An 18,134-nucleotide genomic window follows, 5' to 3' on the forward strand; every position below is an offset into this window, starting at 1 on the left:
ATTTTACAGGCTAATAGGTGCTACCTTAGCCCCAGCTTGATAGCAGTCAGACTGGGAATATATTGGAACACTGCAGTAGACCTTTTCAGCAGCTTATCAGAAATCTTTCAGAAATAAACTCAGAAAGATGGAAATAAAAAACACCAAACCCATCACACAGTGTTGACAGCACATTTGATGAGTATGTGGCGTTTCATGATTGTTCACACCAGATTTGTATTGCCTTGCTCTTTTACTTGATGCAGCGTATTGAATGCAATGTCCATTGCAAGTCAAATGTGTGTTCAAATTGACAGAAATTAATTGGCTGAATATGTTTTGATGGTTGCACATGATCAATGTTTTTTGGTGAAAGTCTTCCTTAAAAGGTCTATTGAATCTAAGCTTGTGTGTCAACATATATCCCAAATTGGATACAAATTTGAATATTTTGGCCGGTTGCCACACTGATTCTGTACATTATCTATTGTGTTTTGTTACAGAGGTACCAGATTCTGTCAAATCTGTGGTCATGATGAATACAACTTCATCCTCTGTTAAACTTTCCTGGACTTGTGGATTTGATGGCTATTCTCCTATTACAACTACACACATTATGGTATGTACTGTTATGAATGAATTTATTTTGGTAGAGGTGTAAAAGACATGGCCACCACAGACCTTGTTTTTAGGCATGTCAATCTAAAAATTGGGACACTTTTGTGGGTTGAAAACAAAATTCCAATCTTGAGTGACTAGATTTGATGGAGCTCTTGCACAATACGGTACGTACACCACTCCTGTCTGACTCTTTTGGCACTGAGCTAGTGCTATGGGTGCATTGCATATATGACTTGGGAGATTGTTCCATATGTGCGTCACTCCTTTATCAGGCATGTAACATTTTAACTGTGATTCTCATATGACTCAATATGAAAACTTTTTTCTCCAGATCAGCAGATGGATATCTTCTTCCCCTTCCTGAAAAACCATATGTGACCCGTTTTGACAAAACAGTCGCATTTTTGACTTTTCATAATTTGCATACAAATGTAAGCACGGGACAATAAGCTTTAAAATGATACCAACATTATATACATAGCATCAATACTTTTCAAGATACAGATAATTTTGTAAATGATACCTTGATATTTTCGTGAAATTGCTATTGGGCTAATAGTTTCCTGCTTTACACAGGATTGAATAGGGATTATCATAGACCAACTGTCAATTATTGATTAAATAACCCTCTTTTTAATAAGTACTTTCAAGGATTTGAAAGTCCACTTAGTCCCAAGTTCAAATACCATGAAATTAGGAATTCCAAAATTTGATTTTTTATGGGAATGTCATCTTTAAAGACCTATAACTCAAAAACATGCCTGGCGACTTGTTTTGGGTTTTGTTGGAGCTGGTCACATATATGTGTGGTAACATGCTCCAGAATGTATTACGCTCTCTTTTGCAATGACCATACATTATAAGTGCACATTGTATTGATATTTTATAATAGAGAGTGCAAAGTTTGACAGGTATAAACAAACTGTCAAATTTTGTACTCTCTGTTGTAGCAATTGACTCTGTTTTCATATGATTTATACTATGCCAACAAGGAAATGGAACTCAATACTCTGCATAAAGTTAAATGATATTGTGGCATACTGTTTTATTTGTTGAGAGTACCTTTTTCCTGTATTCTTTTCCAGAAATAATAGTTGCTGTTGTGATTTTAATTAGTATATTCAACTATTGAATAATATGCAGTACTTTTACTTTCAATTTTCAATGCTGAAGAAAAAGCTGTATCGTTACATGCATATGTTCCAGACCATTTGTATGTGCACATTTAAATGGTAAATTTTTGCTTTTTACAGTGTAAATTAAGCTGGAGAACTCAGATTCTGCATGTCCCATGTATAGTAATGCTAGTGGACATTGGACATATTAGATTGTCATTCATGAGGACTAAAATGGTGTACCTCAGACAAAGTTTAGTGAAGGCAATAATTAGCATCTTACAGTTTCTTACAGTTCATCATCTTTCACCTCAAGTTTAGATGTTTTTTTTCTCTGGTTGCAGTGTCAAATCGTGCACACTAAATTAATGTTGCAGAACGTATACACTCATGTACAAGGGCGGTTTTATTGACATGCTAATGGTGCAACCACATAAGGCACTGACATAAACATTCTGGTTAATTTAGCCTGAATCTAAACAGAAATTATTCTAAGACCAGTAAATTAACCAGAATATCAATTTCTGGTTAACAAATTAACCAGAATATCAATTCTGGTTATTTAATAAACAGAATTCATAACCTGAATCCAATTTCAGGCTAAAGTCTTAACTTGAAAAGTTTTCTGGCTAAGATATTTAGCCAGATTTTGTATTCTGGTTAAAACATTAAAACCAGAATCAAAAATATGGCTATTTATTAGCCAGATTTGGTATTCTGGCTAATAATTTTTCAGGCTAATTATGGTCACATGATATTAGGTCATAGGTCACCAACTGTAAGGAAGCAGACACTGTATAGGCTCAGAAACTGCCACAAATTTTGAAAAATTAACAGTTTAAAGGGTATTTTAGGGTCTTTTAATGGTGTCTAGTTGATGGGGAGCATACCAATTATGTCTGTGGAAGGAAGATCAGCTGTTCGTAAGTTTCAAAGTCTATATTTTGTCGTTCTTTTTCCCCAGGAAACATTGCCTATAAAGGTTGTTGAATTCAGCAGACATGCATGTATTATGCATGTATCATTTATTTGTAATAATTATGTGGGTTGATGCTGACTGACCCAGGTGAAATGTGTTACTGAATGTTGTTGGGGTGTTATGCTGATGTCTTGGGGAGGTTGTACTTTGAAGTGGGGAGGGTTATTTAGAGAGTTCAAATATGGTGAGTTGTCATGGAGAGTTCAAATAAGGTTGTCACATCATAGTACGTTTGTATTGGTTTTAAAGTTGGGATGATTTTTGGGCAATGTTGATGTATTGGGGATGTTTCTACTTTGAAGTGGGGAGGGACATTGTAGAGTTTAAATGTGGTGAGTTTTCACCTTCACCAAATTTGAAGTGCTTTGGTAAACTTGGGGTGTGGTGTGTTCTGTTGATGCATAAATTGGGAGTGTTTGTATATACTTTGAAATGGGAGGAAAGTAATTTGGAGAGTTCAATGCACCATGATGTGCACTTAGTTATCACCTACACTACACCGAATTGAAAGAGTTATATCCGGGAGTTATATTTTGTAAAGGTTGCAGTGTGGTACTGTTATGTTGATGCCTTGGGGATGTTTGTACTTTAAAGTGGGGGAAGGGTCATTTGGTGAGTTGTCACCTTCTGCATATTGGGAGAGTTGTGTAGTAATGTTAGGATGTGGTTTGTAAACATAAACTCTTCCAATATGCTAAAGGTAGCTATACATATTTGAACTCTCTAAATTACCCTCCCCACTTCAAAATATGCTCAAGGTGACAAATCGCCACTTTGGAACTCTCCAAATGACAACTCACCATAGTTGAACTCTCCAATTGACAACTCGCCATATTGGAACTCTCCAAATGACAACTCACCATATTTGAACTCTCCAAATATCCCTTCCCCACTTCATAACACCCCAAGAACATCAGTAACACTTTTCACCTGGGTGTATTCCAGTGGCGTAGCATGGGTCATCCGATTGGGGGGGTGGCACCGACCATGATTGGGGGCACGGGTCTGATTGGGGGCACAAACTGTTTTTGGCAATTTTCCTATGGGATTTTCTAAATTTTGCAATCGATTGGGGGGCATGTGCCCCGTGCCCCTAATGCCACAGGTGCATTCCGATCATGGCAATTGGGGAATTTCAATCTATATCATGCATGAGGCTAAAGTAGAGAAGTGTGAAGTCTGGTTAATATTTCTGGCTAATATTCTGTTTAATAATTCTAGTTAAAATTCTGGCTAATTTGTTCTGGCTAAAATTTCAGGCCTGACATTAAAATTTCTGGCTTATCTCATTTAAATATTTCGGCCCTTTTTCAGGTTAGAATCAGGCCTGATTTCATTTCTGGTTAATATTTCTGGCTAATATTCTGTTTAATAATTCTAGCTAAAATTCTGGCTAATTTTTTCTGTATAAATCTTTCTGGCTAAAATTTCAGCCGTAACATTTCTGGCTAATCTCATTTAAATATTTCGGCCCTTTTTCAGGTTAGAATCAGGCCTGATTTCATTTCTGGTTAATATTTCTGCCTAATAATTCTGTTTAATAATTCTAGCTAAAATTCTGGCTTATTATTTCTGGTTAAATTTTTCTGGCTAAAATTTCAGGCCTGAAATTAACATTTCTGGCTTATCTCATTTAAATATTTCGGCCCTTTTTCAGGTTAGAATCAGGCCTGAATTCAGTCATTATTTCAGGCCTGATTTCTAGCTGAATTCAGGTTTAATTCAGGCCTGACACTTTGGTAAGGGATATCACTACCAAAATAGAGGTGGAAAGAAGTATAGTAACTCATTATATTTCCAGGGCATATCCAGAAACCCTGTATTTGGCCACATTACTTCTTTACTGGATTTATTTGCACCCAACCCTTGACCTTATCCCTAACCTCAACCATGTCCCTAATCTTGTCATATTCTTTATAGCTATTACCCTATCCTATCCTTTACCCTGTTCCTAACATTTAACACTATCCCTAACTTAACGCTATCCCTAATAGCTATCTTGTTGCCAACCCCTCAGCATTACCTAAAGAGGTAGCTGCTGTTAATGCCTACAGTCAGCGTCTACTCTGAAGTACAAAGTAGCGATGCGGACGCACACATTGTGCCGACTTTGAAGGCACGCATACATGCAGCAGAGACGCATAACTGCGCACTGTTTATGTGCTGTATATACGCGCGTTGTCACTTTGTACTTCAGAGTAGACAAACTGTAGATGAAGGATAGCCTTTACATATACTTTCAGAAAGGGGGAAAACATATTCTTAATTGCAACCTTTTCATTCACCTTTAACCCCCACCCTTGACCTTATACCTTACTATAACGCTATCCCTATACAACTTTGTACCTTTGTGACCATATCTCTAACCTAAGCATATCTCTAATATTAAACCCTATCCCTTACCGTAATCCTATCCCAAACTTTGACCCTTATCCTTGCTGTATGCAAACAGTAAATGTTACTTTTTTCTTTATATTTTTGCTTCTAGTGGTATCCTTCAGCTGTGTTGAACGATGTGACTGTGGTTACTATGCCCATGGCAAACCTGACCAATCTGACATCAGATATGACATCCACACCTGCGACTCCTGAGATGAACAATGTGACTGTGCTTACTATGCCCATGGCAAACTTGACCAATCTGACATCAGATGGTTACATGACATCCAAACCTGCGATGACCAATGTGACTGCAGTTACTATGCCCATGGCAAACCTTACCAATGTGACATCGGAAAGTTACATGACATCCACACCTGCGACACCTGTGGTTACTATGCCCATGGCAAACCTCACCAATCTGACATCAGATATTTACATGACATCCACATCTGCGACACCTGCACTGAACAATGTGATTTGGGATAATATGCCCATGGTAAACCTGACCAATCTGACATCAGATAGTTATATGATATCCAACTTACATCCAGCTACTAGCTATCTCATAAGGGTAGCTGTTAGTAATGACCAAGGCATGTCAAACTGGAGTGATGCACTGGAAGTGAAGACAAATTACACAGGTAAAAATAATCAGTAATGTCAGATAATTCATTATATCCAATAATTTGTACCAGCCTCTAGCTCTATCTTTGCTGTTAACCAAGGTCAAAGCCAAAACTCAAGTTGATTTCGTATGTAAGTAATGGACCCATCACTAGTGCCCATGGAAATTGTCTATCGGTTAGCCAGATTTCATGTGAAATTCATGTGAAAGTCATGTGAAATTCTTGTGAAATTCATGTGAATTTCATGTGAAATTCAAGTGAAATTTGCTGTGTTTACCATTGAAAATGTCCAAGTTTTGGGTAAGAGTGTCCCATTTTCAGTGAGTGTCCCCCTATAGGCCAGATATGCCCATACCCCTACACTCAGACCTTGCAGATATGTAACTTTTGAGGACATTCCTGGAATTCTAGAATTGGGCCGTAAAAATAAATAAATTGGGAAAGGTCAAATATTATTATCTGTTTGAGGAGACCTGTATATTTGGAGCTGATCACAAAATATATAGACCTGGGATATAGACGCTTCAGTGAGCAATAGTTGAAGTCAAGCAAAATTGTATGCATATTCATAATCACCATTAAATTAACATTTATATTTTACCCTCAGTTCCACCAGCTCCAAGTCAAGTTCATGCTAACTGTTTTGATGAGACAATTAACATAAGCTGGTCTCTGATTCCAGCTGGCAGGACATATGGCAAAATCAAGAAGTACATTGTTACCTTGCTTGACATGGCAAATATTGAGGTAAGCTTTAATTGATAACAAATACCATATTGGGATGGTATTAAATGCTTCCCCTCTAATAAATGCCCCCTCTAATTTTTCAATGAAAAATTGACAAAAATACAAGAATTTTCCTGCCATATCGTGTGGGTATAAAGCTTAAAACTGGCATAAGTCATGTCACTGATGATCGCTAAATTGCATTAACAAAACATATTATGACCTATTATAAAGTTCCATCCAGTTCATAAATTATGGTAGATTTTCACTACTTTCATCAGATTCTTGCTTGATGATGATTGTATTTACTACAAAATTAATAAGGACACTCGTCAGTGAAATCGTGTTTTTGTTGTTGTTACATTCACAGGTTTGACCTCCTTGCTCTGAAATCCTGGCTATGCCTCAGATCATCTTTACTCTGAGCATGACACCACTTTTTGCTCTTTTATATCATTCCATGTTGTTTTTAATTTCAGTTGAGTCATTTCATCGTCAAAGATACCAATCACAAACTTGTACTTAACAACAACCACAAATTACTGGTATCAACCTACAAGATATCAGTATGTGGTGTGACAGAGGGTGGGACAGGACCTAAAATGGATCTCGTCTATCATTGTAATGCAACAACAAGGCCAGATGTTAAACAGACCACAGCTACTGAAATCAATGGTAAGGCTATATGCTACTTTTCAAGTTTCTGCTGGAATTCAGGATTTTTGAGTGGCACCAACTTTTTTTTCTGATTCACATCTCGTAGCACAATGTCTTGAGTGTGGTTTGTAGCACACCTGGAAATTTCAAAGACAAGGTCTGATTGTGTGTTATCTGTAACAAGATTTTCTAAAGAGTACAGAAAGCTTGAATCCATGCGCTGAATACTTAATATGTACAGTGTCTCTCTAAAAAACAGTATATGTATATATCCCACTGATAATACTGGGTCAAAATAATGCAACTGGGAAACTTTTTTGTCTTTGCCCCCGAAATTTTTATTTTGCTTCCCCTGACCAAGAAATCTGGCTACACCCTGAATTCCAGGGGCTTTGCTCCCTAGACCCCTGTACCCAATCAGGAAGCTGACTTCAAGCCCTTCATTTTCTATGCTTGCTGTACTCTATTTGGTCACAGTATTTACAAAACTCAGGTTTACTGGAGCAGGGAGAAATTTTTTCACATGTTATAAAACCATGGGATATTTCATGTAAGGCATTCTTTTCAAAAAATGTGATTGTAATTTTTATTGCTTACATTGTTAGGAAAATCTGACAGGGTGTCCACAGGAAGCAGTACGCTTACTTTGTTAGGAAAATCTGACAGGGTGTACACAAGAAGCAGTACATCTTCCAAATTATCAACTTCTCCAGGACCTTATTTTTTAACTTAACACCTCACAGAGGTATGGTAAAATGCCTTTATTTCCTTGTACTTCCTTCATCATTCATTATTGCCCGGTTATTTTTGTAGACACATAACTAAGTTTATCATAATATTGATCATTATTTGTACATTATCACCATAGTATTGTATCATTATTGTATTTTATGTGTGCACCCATGAACCATGCTTCTGTGCCATAGCTCTTCTAATTGTATAGGAAAACTTGACTTGTATAATGCATATAAAATTAGGAAATTATCTGATTACAGCATAAAGAAAATAAAAAGAAAGTTGCCACCAATATCTTGGTCTTGCATCATTTTGACAGGCCATTTGCTGGTAATCCAATGTGCGAATTAAATAAAATTTTCAGTCTTATAATCAGGAGAGCATGGACTTTCACATATTTAAATTAGACAGTTGTAACCAATCAACCAATCAGTTACCAAGTCTTTTATTTCTTTCCAAAATATTTTCCAACATTCAGGTGTCAGTACATCCTAAGGTTTGTTCGGCTTATAGGCAAACAAATGAGACTCATATAACATTGTGTATTGCTCTAGAATGGCATGCATGCAGTTGAATGCAGTACAAATATACTTACGCTAGTTGCACATTGCATAATGTGTGACTGGCGCACGCTTTTGTAAATTAAAGCGAGCATAGGTTGGGACTTGACGCACACAGTAACAGAAGCCAAATAATTTTTGCCTATTATAAACCAAACTCTTGATTAGATTTAGTTTTTTTACCGCTTTTGTACATACCGTCACATAACTGTACGTCTTCATTTGTCAGGACGTGTCTCATCAAGAATATCTTTTATTTTATATACTGTTTTACAATTTTTCTTTTTCAGTTCTGTAATCAAATTCTTCATGGCTTTGTGTTTCTCAATACTTGGATTTGTTTCACCTTCCTTAAATCACTTAACACTGGATCTTATAATAGCTCCTTTCATTGTTTGCCTCTACAATGTTTCAACTTTTCTTTTAGCTTCAACATATTTAATGATGTATATTCATACGTAGTGGTAAACGTAAATAGAAAGCAAAATTATACTTCTCGCTACTCAAATTTGGTACACTCACGGAGTGGATGTTATTGCTCTGAAGATTGTTGTTCCTAGTGATGTAGTACTAGGACACCTCCGATGACGTCACAGATGTTAATGACGTCAAACTTGAAGACGTTGGTGAGTCTGGACGCAAGCTCGAAAAGAGGCTAACAGAACATAAATCCAAAGCGGCCAGTTCCAAGTCAGCAATCAAGGAACACATTGACAGGAGCAAAGGACACCAGATTGACTGGGAGAACGTAAAAGTGTTAGAAAGGGAGTCCAAGGACTTCCCTCGCAGGGTCTTGGAAGCAATCCATATTAGAACAAAAAAGACCCAGACTGAGCCATGACAAAGGGTTGGACATCGACCCTGTCTGTGACAAACTCCTGACCCCCAGGAACCAAGGGGGCGGCACAACATCTTCAAGTTTGACGTCATCAACATCTGTGACGTCATCGGAGGTGTCCTAGTACTACATCACTAGCAACAACAATCTTCAGAGCAATAACATCCGCTCCGGTGAGTGTACCAAATTTGAGGATAGAAGTATAATTTTGCTTTCTATTCAACATATTTATTTTCGTGAACTTTCGATCCTTCATCTAATTCATCCTCAATACATTTAACTTCACTGAACAGTTTCATCTGTAGGATTGGTTTGGTTATCAGAAAATTATTAGGTAGACAAATCCAGAATTCATATCATATGTAGTTATTTCAGATTTTGTAATAATCTTTGCAAGGTTCTTTTTAAGTGTAACCATTGCGTATACGTGCACGGCAAACCTTGTGCATAGGACCTTGTGCAAAATAATATGCGCTGGACAGTTGGCAATGCACTTAATTTGTAAAAGGAAATCTGCAAAACAATATAGCTGAGCTTTTACTTCATAGCGTATACATGTTTACACAGTTTCCAAGTTATCTGTTTAGATATTCCTTTATGAGCACAATTAATTAATTCTGTATTTCTTAATTGCCTCACTTATTTTCCCAGCACCTGATACGCAGCAATCGCCGAATAAGGATGATAATATCTATACGATTGTATTAATCTTGCTGTCTGTAATAGCTGCAGTGATATTGGGCACTTGTATCTTTAGCACATATTACCATCGCATGAAGAAAAGGTAAGATATTGAAATTTTCATCTATCCTTTAATTTGTATTGCCCCATGTTTACCAGTGATGTTTTATGTGGTGGTTGTACTGCAAGTGTGCAGAAACACCACCCTTATGTGTGTGTTTGTATCCAGCAAACACAAAAATGTTTTTCAAACATTATAAATGGTTTAATGGTCAGGCAGACATTTTTAAATGCTTTATATAAAAAAAACACTATAATCAAATGCAGCAAACCTTTGACGAGCGTGACTTCTGTGATGTTGCAAATTTGGAGCTAACAACGCGTACGGCGCACAGTTCATTCATAAATTTCCACTCGGCAACAGCAGATTGCCTCAGAAGCCAATCAGAGACAAGTGCGTCCAACGCAGTAAATACGCGATGTATACTTAAAATACGCGCTCGTCAAAGGTTTACTGCATTTGATTGTACAGCAACATTTTAAAGATTTTGTTGTAAAAAATATTTTTCGGAAAACATTTTTGTATAACATTTTATAAACACTTAAATGACATTATGTTACATTGTTTTGCAGAAAGTTTTCAAAAATGTTTTCGAATTTTATGAAAACATTTTATACCCTTCATATAACCCAACAATGAAATGTTTTCTGTAAAACATTTTGTGTTTGCTGGGTATACACTCTGCCAAATTAGGTAGGAACACATATTGCAACTAGGAAATATTATATGCCCCTACATCAGTACCAAATTATCACGAGATGAAGCACAGTATAGTTATTATTATTATTTATCTACATGGATGATTGAGAACATTCACAAATAATGTATAGTTGATTAGTTGGAAAAAAATGTTAGTGTCACATGAATATGGACCAAAATGTCATTGATGGTTGAAACAGTCTCCAACATTGACTATTTTCAAACATAGACTTAAAGATTATTTAATCAAATCTTATACCACAACTGATTAAACTTCTGTTTTAAGGTATTTTCATTCTGTCCATCTCACTTGGATCTGTCCTGTCCTGTCTTGTACTGTTCAGACTGTCCATACCCCATTAATTTATTTGGCACAATATATTTGATTCCGATCTTGTCCAAATTATCTTTAAGTGATGGAATCATATGCTTCTCCTTTCATTCAGCTTTGTGTCAAAATATGTTATTTATTATATATTTTTTTATTATTATTGTACTTTTGAGTATTATATATTATCTGATTTAATGATTCCGTTCAATTGAATTTCATTTATTCTTATTGCGGCCACATGATATCATCATTGTAGTACATATCAATATTGTAGCATAAGTTAAAATTTCGGTCTTGTTCAGATTGGGTGCCACAAGCTTCACGCTCTGCATCTTTGTGGTATCCACAGCTCTTCACTTGTTTAACTTTTTTGTGAATTGAGATGAAAACAAATAAACTTGAACTTGAACTTGAACTGATAAATGCAACTGTGCAGTTCAATACACGCCCAGCTGTGTTCTGTTGCCTTTATAGAACACAGGCAAAAACCAATGAAAAAGTAAAGGAAAAACAACAACTGTTTAACTCTCTTCACGCGGGTGTCGACTGCAGACGACATGTTTCAAAAAAAAAATTAAATTCAAAAATGTCAGAAATGTAGATTTTCATGACCATATTTGGAATCAGCATGAAAAATGCATTAAAATGAGTACAAACAAGCCTAGTATTGATTCAGTAGTTCTTAAGATAGTTCTTGATATTTTGAGAAAATATTTCAAAACTTGAACTTTTTCCATCGAAGTGCATGGCTAGCACGCAGAGCAATTAAGAATAATGCTTTTTACCTCATTTTTGTCTTGGCTCACACAGAAAGAAACAAATCACACTCAATAATGTACCAATCAGAGCATATGTTGAAGAGGCAGAAACGACCAATGCCCAACTAGATCAGTCTCATGATCCACAAACAGATCTAAGAAGGCTGCAATGTCATGATAATCCACGATATCAGACTCACATCATCAAACTACAAGATCAACCACTAACTGTAGATTTACCTGCAGAGAGTGCAACAAGTACACATGACAAGTCTAGGCTAGTAAGAATGTCATCAGAGGAGTATGAGAACTGTGCAGCTGGATTTGGTAAGTATAGTGTAGACTTTTCATTTTGATGAGTGTCTGTTCTTTCAAATGTCTCATATCATGAGTTAGTCCAAATAATGACGTTTTTCAAAGTTGAAAATCTTTTAAAAACCAGATTGTCTCAGCATCAGGGAAACTTGGGCATTCATGTGCAGCCAAGTCTGGACAATTATCCTATCAGTTCAACTTGAGCCATATCAAGTCCTCTTGAAAGTTTATGCTATTGATTTGGGTCATGGTATTGGAATGATGTAGGAGTTGTTGTGTTGTTATAGCAACAATCCCAGATTCTTGGCCATTCAGATGGCACTTTAGTGGGGTGCAGCCAATCAGGTCTCTGCTTTAATTCCATTTCTTTTGTTGTGTTCACACCTTTCTTAGTAAGCCACTTGCATTTGCTCCTCCGATCATGCTGGACCAAAAAATCCCACCCACCCTCCCAGTAGCTGGAAGGGTAAATCAGTTATCTCATTTGTCAAAGATACTTCAATAAAAGTATGTCAAATTATGCTACTCTCAGCTTTGTCTGGAGTTTCTTCAAATCCTGAAGAATCTCGTCAGTAGATTGTCTCCACTTTCTACTACGCTGCGTTGTCTGGAGTTTCTTCAAATCCTGAGGAATATCGTCAGTAGATTGTCTCCACTTTCTACTATGCTGCTTTGTCTGGAGTTTCTTCAAATCCTGAGGAATCTCGTCAGTAGATTGTCTCCACTTTCTACTACGCTGCGTTGTTGGGAGTTTCTTCAAATCCTGAGGAATCTCGTCAGTAGATTGTCTCCACTTTCTACTATGCTGCTTTGTCTGGAGTTTCTTCAAATCCTGAGGAATCTCGTCAGTAGATTGTCTCCACTTTCTACTACGCTGCTTTGTCTGGAGTTTCTTCAAATCCTGAGGAATCTCGTCTGTAGATTGTCTCCACTTTCTACTACGCTTTGTGCTGGCTTAATGAATGCTTTGTATGGAGTTCTTCAAATCCTGAAGAATCTCGTCTGTAGATTGTCTCCACTTTCTACTACGCTTTGTGCTGGCTTAATGAATGCTTTGTATGGAGTTCTTCAAATCCTGAAGAATCTCGTCTGTAGATTGTCTCCACTTTCTACTACGCTTTGTGCTGGCTTAATGAATGCTTTGTATGGAGTTCTTCAAATCCTGAAGAATCTCGCCTGTAGATTGTCTCCACTTTCTACTACGCTTTGTGCTGGCTTAATGAATGCTTTGTATGGAGTTCTTCAAATCCTGAAGAATCTCGTCTGTAGATTGTCTCCACTTTCTACTACGCTTTGTGCTGGCTTAATGAATGCTTTGTATGGAGTTCTTCAAATCCTGAAGAATCTCGTCTGTAGATTGTCTCCACTTTCTACTACGCTTTGTGCTGGCTTAATGAATGCTTTGTATGGAGTTCTTCAAATCCTGAAGAATCTCGTCTGTAGATTGTCTCCACTTTCTACTACGCTTTGTGCTGGCTTAATGAATGCTTTGTATGGAGTTCTTCAAATCCTGAAGAATCTCGTCTGTAGATTGTTTCCACTTTCTACTACGCTTTGTGCTGGCTTAAAAAATGCTTTGTATGGAGTTTCTTCAAATCCTGAAGAATCTCGTCAGTAGATTGTCTCCACTTTCTACTATGCTGCTTTGTCTGGAGTTTCTTCAAATCCTGTACACATTTTTCCAATAATTCTTGTATTGTGTTATTAATAATATTTATTGGAAGATAAATAACTATTTATATTATGTCTTAACTGCTATGAAAGTGCTATGATTATTATATTATTATTATATTATGAAATCTATCATTATTTATCATTATTTATCTCAATTATATTTATGTATATGAATATAAAATTGTTGAATGGTCATAAATAGCTTAATAAATGGTCCTCATGATCGGGAGGGCAATGCGGAGTCTAATCATTGCTTTGGTGTTGTGTTTTCCTGATGTCTCGAGACAATCAGTCCCAGAACAAAATATTAATTTCTGACATGATCATGTTCTGGGTCTGAACTGTTTCCATACGAAATCTTGATGGCAAATTGGACAAAAGAAGCACATGGTTCTACTTGACAGCTTTTTAATCCCTATTCATGTTACGTGAATCATGCTATTGTGGACCATCCTTCTGATACTTGAGTGTTTGGACAAGCAGAACGGTCTTTTGTCTACCTCTCTGTTTGTAAACAGGCGAGGAGGTCAAAATTGTCATCCTCGCCGAATAGGAAAGACAGCGTAATAGTACGGCACTAATTATGAGTATGGTTTTACCAATATCGGCCATTATTTCTGCCATTAGTACTACTAATTCATTTGCCAACTATTTTGCAATGGCTGCCAATATAATTATGATTATTTTCTCTTGTTTTGTTACACTTTTGAACAGCTCAACTGATTAATCTTGCCGAAGAGTGCAAAAAGCAGTTCTATGAGGTTCTCATTCCCATAGAAAGTGTTACTACGGGTAAAGTTGTTGGAGAAGGTATGTACACAATATTACATTTTGAAGCCCCAACAGTAAGTTTTTTCAAAAAATCTCAAAAAAAATCAGAAGGATGACCTAATGTACTATTTCCACCATAGTTGTATGACCTTGACCCCCCCCGCCACTCCTACCTATGATGTTTCCTGCAGCTAGGTCAATCCTGTCTGTAATGAGAGCCAATTTGACGGCCATAGAATACTGTGTGAGGAATAACTCACTTTGGCTTACAACATCCAAATATAAAATGCCTTTAATCACCTTTTTTATGGAGAAAAAGTGGAGGTGAGCTTTTTGATTGGCCAGTTATTACAATGCATACAGCTGTTTTTGTAGTAGAATATGTTTCTGCAGATGTGCCAAAGCTTAACATGACACTCTAACACGTATAAATCTTACAAAATCTTACAAGGAAAACCACCGCGCATGCATGCATTCCACGTGATGCCATAGAATCACCCTAAGTCATTTATGGCCACCAAATCGCTTGCCGGACAAGCGACTCCCCCGTGGCATGAGGTTGGTGATCGTGTGCATGGCAACCGAGGGGTCCCAGGGTCATTTCCAGTGGTGCCAAGTGAAATCTTTCTTCATCTTCTCTCCTTTATCGTTCCTTTTCTGCCTTCCAATAGCAAAACGGCATATTCACTGTTAGGGTTAATTAAGACGAATTTTCCATTCTACTAAGAATAACAAAAATAAAATTGCTCTATAGTTTGATCAGCTCATAATCTTCAATCTTCAATTGTTACACTCCTAACAAAGCGTGATGCTTGTCCAAGGAGATTCTTGATGATGCTCAAAGATGTGCAGTTGTGCGATGTGCAGAAACTATACAGGTGCGAGTAAAAGTAGATGCCCAACTAGATGAGCTGGTGAACTGCAGTGGGTTGCATAGCCCGGACTGCAGGGAGAGCTACTGACTGGAAGATGTTTGGTGATGTTGCTGACACAGCTTCCAGAGGTAGTCTGTTCCATGTAGGAATTGTCCGAATAAAAAATGAGTACTTGTACAGGTTGCACCTTGCGTGCACTGGGTTATAGCGGAGTTTGTGTGATGTTCTACCAACGGTGGGATTCATCTTGATGTTGGGTGGAAAGCCGATGTTGATTAAGCTGTGATGAATCTTGTAGAACAAAGTGCATTGGGACATTGTTCTCCTTATGGCAAGTTGATCCAATTGCAGTTGGTCTAGCAATGGTGTTACGCTGGCCTTTCTTTCAAACACTCCCGTGATAAATCTTACAGCTTGGCGTTGTACACCCTCCAGAGAGTTGATGTCACGAGCAGTGTGCGGACTCCAGGCAGCAGATGCATACTCCATCTGTGGTCTTACTAATGCTTGGTACGCTTTCAGCTTGACCTCGGTGGAACAGGGCCCAAGATTCCTACGGATGACACCTAGAGTGCTGACAGCTTTTGCTCTAATGTTTGATATATGTTGCTTTGGTGACAAGTCACTGGATATGGTTACTCCAAGATATTTATGACTGTTTGACTTTTCAATGACTTGGTTTGAGACAGTGTAATTATATTCAGAGGGTTTTTGCTTTTTAGTGATGGTGAGATGCTGACACTTACTGGCATTAAATGACATCTGCCATCTATCTGCCCAGTCAAAAACTGTATTTAGATCTTGCTGTAGAGTTTTATGGTCTTCTGGTCCCTTGATCTCATGGTACAGAATGCTGTCATCAGCAAATAGTCTCATTTTGGATTTTAGTCCCTCAGTTATGTCATTTATGTATATAAGAAATAGGGTTGGTCCTAGGACCGAACCCTGCGGCACTCCTGATATCACTGGGGCCCAGGAAGAACAGGAACCATTAATGACGACACATTGTTCTCTATTTGTTAGAAAGCCATTGATCCATTTAAGTGTCCTTCCCTTATACCATAATGTTGTAATTTTGTAGCCAGTCTCTGATGCGGAACCTTGTCAAAGGCTTTGCTAAAATCCAAAAGGAGTACATCTGTCTGACCAGATCTGTTAACGCACTCTGCCCAGTCATGGATGGCTTCAACAAGTTGAGTCTCACAAGATCTTTTCTCTCTGAAACCATGCTGATTTTCCACAATGATGTTGTTGGCAGCAAGGTGTTTGGAGATATGTGAGAGAACAATGTGCTCCATTAACTTGCAGGAAATGCAAGTTAGGCTCACTGGCCGATAGTTTTCTGGTGCTGACTTGGTTCCTTTTTTATAAATTCCGGTGACATAAGCCTTTTTCCAGTCGTCAGGGAGGATGCCTGTTTCAAATGACTGACGGTAAATAAGGTGGAGCATTGGCGCTATTTCAGAAGCATAGTCATGCATCATTCTGGCGGGATGCAATCTGGACCCCAGCTTTGTTGACATTAATTTGAGTAAGTTGTTTAACCACTCCATTTAAGTCAATGTCTAGATTGTCAATGCTGGGAAATGATGTCACTCCTTTGTCTGGTAAAGTTGACAAATTTTCCTCAGTAAATACAGAGGAAAATTGCCTATTGAGGGCTTCTGCCTTTGTAGCGTCGGTTGTGCATGTTTGCCCTTCTGAAACAAGTGTGGGTATTCCAAATGTCTCCTTTCTCTGAGATCTAATAAATGACCAGAAGCTCTTGGGACTGGACTCTAGACTAGGTCCCAGTATCTCATCCATGTAGTGATGGTATGACTTGCGTATCATGTCTGTAACATGGTTACGTTGTTTTTTGTAACTATTCCACAAGCGCTGTGATTTAGTCTTTTTGCTGCCTTGTACAACTTGTCCCTTTTTCTCATTTGTTTGACTATATCATGGTTAATCCAAGGATGACTTTGTTTTCCTTTTGAAAATGATAAGGAACACATTTCTCCATGGCCTCAAGTAGGTACTTCGTAGGTATAGTCCAGTTCTCATTGACTGATCTTTCAAGAGGCCGACTCTGGAAAAATTGATTTGCATTTTCCTCCAGCATTGATTTTATGTTGTTAGTATCTGCTTTCTTGAAGTTGTATAATTTGCGTGGCGACTTATTTTGCCTTTTCGCTTGAGATTCAAATCAAACATTAGTACGTAATGATCACTAATTCCTGGATAAGTTCTGATGTTACTAACCACATTTGGGTTGGTGGTGCATATTAGGTCTAACACATTTTGTGAAGCTGGTCTGGTAATAAGCTTGTTTAGCTGTGCCAGCCCAGATTCAGTTAAGAAATCCAGGAAATCATCATGCAACTTCTTATGTTTAGATTCAGTTTTTGTCTCCCCTAACTCCCAATCTATATCTGGGAAGTTGAAATCGCCATAAACAATGATGTTTGGGTGGCCTTTGCTCTTAGTCATAACCTTGTTGATACTGTCAAGAAGGCGATTTACTGGTTCTATTTTACCGTTTGGTGGACGATAGAAGCTGCATATGTACACTTTACCAGTCTTTACAAACTCCATATGCGCCCAGACTAGCTCGCATTGCGTGTCAAATTCAGGAGCTTCCACAGTAATAAATGTATCTCTAAGGGCTAAGAAAACACCTCCCCGCTTTTTTAAATGCGATCTTTGCGAATGACATTGTATCCATCTGGGAAGATGGAACCAGATGTTATTGTGGAATCTATTTTTTTT

The 18,134-nt window shown here is 37.6% G+C and overlaps 1 protein-coding gene across 1 annotated transcript in view; it reads left to right on the plus strand.

The window, feature by feature from the left end:
* LOC140151682 (tyrosine-protein kinase Mer-like) overlaps positions 1-18,134 on the plus strand; it is a 43,816-nt gene that overhangs the window by 5,314 nt on the left and 20,368 nt on the right. Inside the window, exons 7-13 of the mRNA XM_072174018.1 lie at positions 483-598; positions 5,183-5,717; positions 6,310-6,449; positions 6,908-7,103; positions 9,870-10,002; positions 11,801-12,075; positions 14,452-14,547. Of these exons, the coding sequence (XP_072030119.1) occupies positions 483-598; positions 5,183-5,717; positions 6,310-6,449; positions 6,908-7,103; positions 9,870-10,002; positions 11,801-12,075; positions 14,452-14,547 (1,491 nt within the window). The remainder of the gene's footprint in view (positions 1-482; positions 599-5,182; positions 5,718-6,309; positions 6,450-6,907; positions 7,104-9,869; positions 10,003-11,800; positions 12,076-14,451; positions 14,548-18,134) is intronic.

Source organism: Amphiura filiformis, chromosome 5, assembly GCF_039555335.1.
Source record: "Amphiura filiformis chromosome 5, Afil_fr2py, whole genome shotgun sequence".
Taxonomy (NCBI): Eukaryota; Metazoa; Echinodermata; class Ophiuroidea; order Amphilepidida; family Amphiuridae; genus Amphiura; species Amphiura filiformis.